Here is an 8957-nt window from a genome sequence, read left to right as displayed (position 1 = left end):
ACTCCAACACCATGACTGATTTCAAGCTACCTGCTCACAAAATCCCTGACAATTTAATATTCACCTCTCAGGAATGAACTGAAGATGTTCAATTGTTCAGTCACTCTGTTTTGTCTGACTCTTTTAGATCCTGTGGACTGTAACCCACCAGGATCCTCTGTCCATGGCATTTTCCAGGCAAGAACACTGTAATGGGTTGCCATTTCCTTTTACAGGGGCTCTTCCTGATCCAGGGATCAAACCTGCATCCTCTGCATTGACAGGTGAATTCTTTACCACTGAGCCACCCGGGAAGCCCCCAAGAATGAAAAAGCTACAACTAATTAAGACAATAGAGATGAATCTCATAAATATATGTAGAGTGAAAAAATCAGACACAAAAGATATATACTGTAAGAAACAACTTCTGCAAATACCAAAACAGACAAAATCAATCTACAGTGTTAGATGTCATGTTATTCATTATACTCGTGGGAGGGAAAGGGGTATGTTTAATATAAAGGAGCATGGGGAGTGTTGGTGATATTTCCAGTATTCTGTTCTGAATGCTCATTATAGAAAAAGTTTCCATCAAGACTTCTCTCGTGGTTCAGGGGCTAAGATTCTGGACTCCCAATGCAGAGGGCCCAGTTTTGATCCCTGTTTGGGGAATTAGATACCACATGTCTCAATTAAAGATTTGGAATGCCACAACTAAAGATTCAGTGTGCCAAAATGAAGATCCTATGTGCTGCAATTAAGACCCTGCACAGCCAAAGAAATATTTTTTCAGTAATCATGCACAGATGTGAGAGTTGGAACCTAAAGAAGGCTGAGTGCTGAAGAATTAATGCTTTCAACATGTAGTGCTAGAGAAGACTCTTGAGAGTCCCTTGGACTACAAGGAGATCAAACCTTTCAATCCTAAAGGAAATCAACCCTGACTATTCATTGGAAGGACTGATGCTGAAGTTGAAGTTCCAATACTTTGGCCACATGATGTTAAGAACCAACTCATTGGAAAAGACCCTGATGCTGGGAAAGATAGAGGGCAAGAGGAGACGAGGTGACAGGATGAGATGGTTGGATGGTATCACTGACTCCATGAACATGAGTTTGAGCAAACTTCGGGAGATAGTGGAGGACAGAGAAGCCAGGCATCCTGCAGTTCTAGGGGCCACAAAGAGTTGGACATGACTTAGCGACTGAACAAAAACAACAACACAGCCAAATAAAAATAAATATTTTTCTTAAAAAAGAGTTCAGTCTCTATGAACATCCATTTTGTTGCACATTTATATCTTACACAGCTCTCTGTATGTTTAAGTGTCATATTTCAGTAAAGATTTTCACTGGTAGTCTACCATCTAGCTTGTACATTTTGCATTCCTTTGGCTAGTTGCAGGCTCTGCAAAACAAAAGGGTTGTGGGGTCAAGAATTGAAACTGACATATAGTATGTAATTTACTCAGAGTGTAGTCAATTTTTTACCAAATCAAGTAGAGAGTAAAACAAACTAGGAATCAGGCCCAAAGAAAGCTGAGTCTTTTCTTCTGTAATTGCTGAATCCTTTTGCTTTGTGTTTCCCACAGACATTTACATTAAATGCATTGCAACTAGGTATGGAGGATCTGTAAGAAAGAGATGAAAGAGAGTACCTTTCATTAGTAAGTAGGAAGGCGGTGGGTTCCAGTACTGATTGGAATCAGGAAGAAATCACTAAAGATAAAAATATGTCAGTGACAAGAGTGGGTAAGACTCATTGTTATTATTGTTCAGTCTCTCAGTCATGTCCAACTCTTCTCAACCTCACGAACTGCAGAACACCCGGCCTCCCTGTCCCTCACCATTTCCTGAAGTTTGCACAAGTTCATGTCTGTTGCATCAGTGATGCCATCCAGCCATCTCATTCTCTGATTCCCTTTTCTCCTTCTGTCCTCTGTCTTTCCCAGCATCAGGGACTTTTCCAATGAGTCAGCTGTTCACATCAGATGACCAAAATACTGGAGCATCAGCTTCAGCATCAGTTCTTCCAGTGAGTACTCAGGATTAATTTCCCTCAAGATTGACTGATTTGATCTCCTTGCTGTCCAATGTACTCTCAGGCATCTTCTCCAACATTACAGTGTGAAGGCATCAATTATTTGGCACTCTGCCTTCCTTATGGTCCAGCTCTCACAATCGTATATGACCACTGGGAAGACCATAGCCTTGACTATACAGACCTTTGTCAGCAGAGTAATATCTTTGCTTTTCAACACATTGTCTAGGTTTGTTATGGCTTTCCTGCCAAGAAGCAATCATCTTCTGATTTCATGGTTGCAATCACCATTCACAGTGATTTTAGAGTCTAAGAAGAAGAAATCTGTTACTACTTTCACCTTTTCCCCTATTTGCCATGAAGTTATGGGGCTGAACACTATGATCTTCAGTTCAGTTCAGTTCAGTTCAGTTCGGTTGCTCAGTCGTATCTGACTCTTTGTGACCACATGGACTGCAGCATGCCAGGCATCCCTGTCCATCACCAACTCCCAGAGTTTACTCAAACTCATGTCCTTTGAATCAGTGATGCCATCGAACCATCTCATCCTCTGTCATCCCCTTCTCCTCCCACCTTCAATCTTTCCCATCAGGGTCTTTTCAAATGAGTCAGCTCTTCATATCAGGTGGCCAAAGTATTGAATTTTCAACTTCAAAGTCAGTCCTTCCAATGAATATTCAGGACTGATCTCCTTTAGGATGGACTGGTTGGACCTCTTTGCAGTCCAAGGGACTCTCAAGAGTCTTCTCCAACACCACAGTTCTAAAGCATCAATTCTTCGGGGCTGGGCTGGATGAAGCACAAGCTGGAATCAAGATTGCTGGGAGAAATAGCAATAACCTCAGATATGTAGATGACACCATCCTTATGGAAGAAAGTGAAGATGAAATAAAGAGCCTCTTGATGAAAGTGAAAGAGGGAGTGAAAAAAGTTGGCTTAAAGCTCAACATTCAGAAAACAAAAATCATGGCATCCAGTCCCATCACCTTATGGTAAATAGATGGAGAAACAGTGGCTGACTTTATTTTGGGGGGCTCCAAAATCACTGCAGATGGTGGCTGCAGCCATTAAATTAAAAGACTCTTACTTCTTGGAAGAAAAGTTATGACCAACCTAGACAGCATATTAAAAAGCAGAGACATTATTTTGCCAACAAACATCCATCTAGTCAAGGCTATGGTTTTTCCAGTAGTCATGTATGGAAGTGAAAGTTGGACTATAAAGAAAGCTGAGCAAATGTTTGGTTTTAAGCCAGCTTTTTCACTCTCTTCCTTCACCCCCATCAAAAGGCTCTTTAGTTCCTCTTCACTTTTTGCCGTTAGAGTGATATAATCCACATATCTGAGGTTGTTGATGTTTCTCCCACTTATCTTGATTCCAGCTTGTAATTTTCAGCTCAGCATTTCTCATGATGTGCTCAGTGTATAGGTTAAATAAACATGGTGACAGAAGGCAGCCCTGTCGTATCCCTTTCTCAGTTCTGAACCAACCATTTGTTCCATACAGGGTTCTAACTGTTACTACTTGACCCACATACAGGTTTCTCAGGAGACAGGTTAGATGGCCTGGTATTCCTGTCTCTTTAAGAGCTTTTCACAGTTTGTTAAAGACTCATTACACTTTCCATTTATTACATTTTTATTAAATACTCACCATATTTAGATACTTGTTAGATTCTGGATATAGATATATATCAAGTAACAAACCTGACATGATTTTAGACCAAATATATTTTATAGTCTTGTAAGAAAAAACTGAAAATTTTATCTTATCCAACTATATCTACATATACACAAATGTGAATATACATATAAATTTTGATACATACTTTGAAGGAAAACAAACTACTTCAAAAGGAAAATGAGTAGCATAAATAGGACAGCTTTTAGAAGTTCTTTAAAAGATAATGTCATTTGAAAGTAACATTTGAACAGAAACTCATGCAAAGAGGAATAAGTCCATTGAAGTGCTAGAGGGGTTAAGGGGGTTGTAGAGAACAGTATCAATTTCCTGAAACCATACAGATCTTAATTTGTTTGAAGAATTTAGAGTGGTAATTTGACTGTATAAGAGTGAACTGATGGAAGAAAGATGGGAGTCAATGTTGGAGAGAATGGTATGGGTGAATACTGTTGAATCTTGTAAAGTGTGATGAGGCTTTGGATTTTATGTTAACCATAATTGTAATATTTCATGGTTTTATTGAATGGCATATCCAATTTAGCTTTAAAATATGTCACTTTGGGGTTTTTTTTTATGCTTTAATGTCCTTTATTGTGGTAAAATTTACAAATCATAAAACATACTATTTTCACAATATTTGACTATACAATTCCTGCAGAAGGAAATGCCAACCCAGAGGCTGGGGAGTGGGAGGATAGAGAATAGTGATCCCTATTAAACTTAGTGTTTAATAGGGACAGTTCAGTTTAAGAATGTGAAAAATTGGGGAGATGGAATATGGCTATGGTTGTACAATAATGTGAATGAACTTAGTGCTACTGAATTGTTTAGGCAATGCCAAAGAATGTTCAAACTACCACACAATTGCATTTATCTCATAGTCTAGTATAGAAATGCTCAAAATTCTCCAAGTCAGGCTTCAACAATATGTGAATCATGAACTTCCAGATGTTAAAGCTGGTTTTAGAAAAGGCGAGGAACCAGAGATCAAATTGGATGATCACCATTAGATCATCGAAAAAGCACTTTGCTTTTGTTATGGAAAATATGTTAGAATGGAACAAAAGTAGGATCGAAGAGAGTGGGGAGAATATTATTGTATTAATTCAGTAGAGAGATATTGGAGATTTATACCAAGAGAAACACTAAAGAGAAAAAGGAAGGGAAAACAACAACAACAAAAAGATTTGAGGATATATTTTGAAGAAAGATTGGCATATGGTAATAATGAAGGACTAGAAGAAAAATTGAAATAAACTTTGAAATTTTTTTGCCAAAGCACAGAGAAGCAAAAGCATTAAGCTTTCAGGATGGGAAAATTGAAAATTTACCTGTGAGCTTTAATAAATATAATAAATATTCAAAGATTGGAAAATTATAATATTATAAGAACTCTTGCAGAGCCTAGGAAGAAAAGAACTTTGTTTTTAACAAGTTAGGTTATTTAAATACATCCAGGTAGGATTGTTAAGAGGCATTTGGATGTATAAGTCTAAAACTCAGAAAAGAGTTCTGGTTTGGTCATATAAATTCAAGAATTGTTGACATCAGTAGGGATGGAATTTAAATTCTTAGGAATAACTCTGAGCATCTAAGAAGACAGTGTTATATGACAAGGATCACTGATAAAGACCAATTAGAGAGATAAGGAGAAAATTAAGAGACATTGACAACATGGAATCTGAGAGACAAACTTTTCTTAAGAGGAACTGGTTACCTGCATCAGGAACTCAATAAAGAGGAAAGGCAAGACGTACTTTATGGATTTGGCAGTGTGGAGTCAGTAATCACTGTGGCGAAATATTGGTTGAAAGGTCTGAGCCAAAACCAGATTGAAATGGGTTGAAAAGTGAATAGGATATAAAGAACAAAAGATAGATTGTGCCATTCATTATATTGAGAAATGTGACTGGAAAAGAGCAGAGAAATAGACCTCTAGCTGGCTGGAAATATATGACCAAGGAAATGTGTGCTGTGATGTGCTTAGTCCCTCAGTTGTCCAACTGTTTGCGACCCCATGGATTGTGGTCCGCCTGGCACCTCTGTCCATGGGGATTCACCAGGCAAGAATACTGGAGTAGATAGCCCGTTCCCTTCTCCAGAGGATCTTCCCAACCCAGGGATTGAACCCAGGTCTCCCACATTGCAGGAGGATTCTTTACCATCTAAGCCACCAGGAGAGCTCGAGAATACTGGAGTGGGTAGCCTATCCCTTCTCCAAGGGATCTTCCCAACCCAGGAATCAAATGAGGGTCTCCTGCATTGTAGGTGGATTCTCTACCAGCTGAGCTACTAGGGAAGCCTGAAGGAAATGTGTATGCTTGTTTTTAAGAATGGAGATACTAAAGTATTCTTAAATTCAGAAAGCACTGTTCAAGTAAATAATAAAAGCATAAAGATGTAAGAAATAAAGAAAACATAAAGAAGTAAAGCCTTTGAGAATGTAAGAGGAGATGGGATTCATTGCATGTGTGACGATGGGAAGATTATTACAGGTAGCAACAAAGATACATAGAATTTTATGAGATCAACATTGAAGTGGAGGAAAGACTTTTTAGAATGTCAGTGTTGGGTGGGACTAGCTCTCTCTCCCTTCTGGAAGATGGTTCTCTTAATGGCCTTAATGAGCTCCTTGTTACGAAGACTGTAGATAATTGGGTTGACTAGTGGTGTTAGTACAGAGTAGACTACAGCAAGCGTCCGATCAAGGGTCAATGAATAGCTCTCCTTTAGCCGCACATACATGAAGATGATGCTCCCAAAGAAGATGAGGACCACAATAAGATGGGAAGCACATGTAGAGAAGGCCTTCTTTCTTCCTGCGATCGTTTTTATCTGCAGTATAGTCCCCATGATTCTTCCATAAGACACCATAATAAAGAGGAAGGTGATAAGGATGATGAAGGCATTGATGGCAAAGTCCACCAGGACATTAGTGGATGTGTCCTTGCAGGCCAGGCTCAGAAGAGGTGGAAAGTCACAGAAAATGTGTTGAATTTCATTGTAGCTGCAAAAAGGGAGCTGGGAGACCAGGATGACTTCAGATATGGGACATAGAAAGCCACAGGTCCAACAACCAGCAGCCATCTTGACACAGAGCATGGGGGTCATAACTGCAGGATAGTGGAGGGGCCGGCAAATGGCCAGGTATCGGTCATAGGCCATTGCTGTAAGAAGGTAGCATTCAGAGGCCCCTAGGGAGTGGAAGAAGTAGGTCTGAAGGAGGCATCCTGAAAAAGAAATGGTCTTCTTATCACTGAGAAGATTAGCTAGCATCTTGGGGATGGTGGTGGCTGTATACCACAGCTCCAAGAAGGAAAGAATACTGACAAAGTGGTACATGGGTGTGTGTAGGGCCACATCCAGTCGTATGACTAGGAAGATGAGCATGTTGCCACAGATAGTGAACAGGTATGCCAACAGCAGCAGGACAAAAAGCCAGCCCCTGATATGTCCCACCCTGGGGAAACCAAGGAGCACAAATTCAGCCAGGCTTGAATGATTGTGTGGCTCCATGAGAGGCTGAGGTGAGGAAGGAAAGAAGAAACTGACTGAAGTGATTGCAAAATTCAACTCAAAAGTTTCTCTTTACTGTTTAGTCTTTTTTTTTTTTTAATTTAAAGGCAGAACTTTCATCACTACCACTGCTATTGCTATTTATACCACCCTAAAAATAATAATAGCTAACTCTCATTAGCACTCACTGTGCACTGAGCATCTTACAAGTGCTTTGTGTTCAATATTTTACTTAATTTTCACACATCCAATCAGATAAGTACCATTGCTATACATGTTTTACCAATGGTAAAATTTAAGAAGAGAAAATAGTGAGATTATGAAGAATTTCTATTTCATATAAATACCAGGGACGGGGGAGCCTGGTGGGCTGCCGTCTATGGGGTCGCACAGAGTCGGACACGACTGAAGTGACTTAGCAGCAGCAGCATAGATACCATGGTACAGAAACAGAATTTCACCTTATGCACGCTAATTCCATGCTATTTACCTCTATGCTATGTGACCTTCCCCAAGCATTCTATTCCCCTAACCCAGTTCACAGTTTTTCCTTAGTCAGGTCTCCAAAGTTTTGAGACAGGAGGTAGATGCACTCTCCCCTCCCCTACCCTCCGCAGGGTAAAGTAACTAGAGATTCATTCCCTGTGGACTGAGACTCCAAGATGAGACTAGCAGAACAATTAAGAGAGGAGGCTGGCCCCTGCCCAGACCACATATTTCTCATTCTCAAAGTCAGGAGACCTCCCGAACCGCTCATGAAATCCACCTTGGCTAAGAGATGTGTGTGCACACATGGGACAATCCTGAAATACACCAAATACGAACAGTGAACCAGGAAAATCAAAATGGTTGGAAAAAATGTCCCATAAAACTAACTCAAACTGCCACGAGAGTGTGACTCAGGGACTCTCTGAGTCTGCCCTTGTGTCTATCGACACACATTGTACTCTTTTCTTCCTAGTAAGTACTTTACGTGTTTCACTACTTTCCATCTTTGTGGGAATTCTTTTCTGCAGAGCTGAAGGGCCTTTGTCACTGATCACTGGTCTAATGGCTAGGATTTGGTGTTTTCACTGCCATGACCCAGCCTCAACCTCTGGCCAAGAACCTAAGCCCTGCTTCAAGCTGTTGCAGGCCGAGGCCACTGGAGATCAGGGTGAATTGTTCAGCTCACCTCTCTAAAACTTTATTGGATACAGAGGTATCCGGCATAAGGAATACAGAACGAAACAAGCTATAATCCCTGTGTCCAGAAAGCTTGCATCCTCCTGGGGAAGCAGACAAAGCAGTCATCTTGATACAGCCTGTGAAGTACAGAACACTACAGAGTGCTAAGGCAAGGGTCCATTTCTCAGACCAGGAAGACTGGGAAAGGCTTCTCAGAGGAGAAAGCCTTTGAATAGAATTTTCCACGAAGAGTAGGAGTTACCTGGAAGACGAAAAAAACATTTCAGACAAAAAGCACACATGCAGATGGTGAACTGGAAGCAGCCTGATTTAGGGAAATACATGCTTGCCTGTGTGATAAGGCAACTGGGAAAGCTCACCCAATGATTTAGGATCTTACACCAAAAGGTGGGGGGAGCCATTGAAGAATATTAGGTCAGTAAATGACATGATCATGTGAAGATTTTGAAAACGTCACTGATATTTAACTACTTTAACCAAGCTCAGAGATAAAGGTGTGAATTTGCCTGTGGGTATCACTGACGGAAAGATGAGTGGAGTGTTAACACAT

At 40.3% G+C, this 8957-nt stretch overlaps 1 protein-coding gene across 1 annotated transcript; it reads right to left on the bottom strand.

The window, feature by feature from the left end:
* Positions 1–6265: 6265 nt before the first annotated feature.
* On the bottom strand, positions 6266–7219 carry LOC113890407 (olfactory receptor 6N2). The gene has a single exon (XM_027538294.1). The coding sequence runs from the start codon at positions 7217–7219 to the stop codon at positions 6266–6268; it is 954 nt and encodes a 317-aa protein (XP_027394095.1).
* Between the last annotated feature and the right edge of the window lie 1738 nt (positions 7220–8957).

This window comes from Bos indicus x Bos taurus, chromosome 3 (genome assembly GCF_003369695.1).
Source record: "Bos indicus x Bos taurus breed Angus x Brahman F1 hybrid chromosome 3, Bos_hybrid_MaternalHap_v2.0, whole genome shotgun sequence".
NCBI lineage: Eukaryota > Metazoa > Chordata > Mammalia > Artiodactyla > Bovidae > Bos > Bos indicus x Bos taurus.
Note: the sequence above shows the minus strand (reverse complement) of the source record. Positions and strands in the feature narration are given on the sequence as shown.

Coding starts and splice junctions, on each gene's coding strand:
- LOC113890407 (XM_027538294.1), bottom strand. CDS start 7,219: ATGGAGCCACACAATCATTCAAGCCTGGCTGAATTTGTGCTCCTTGGT.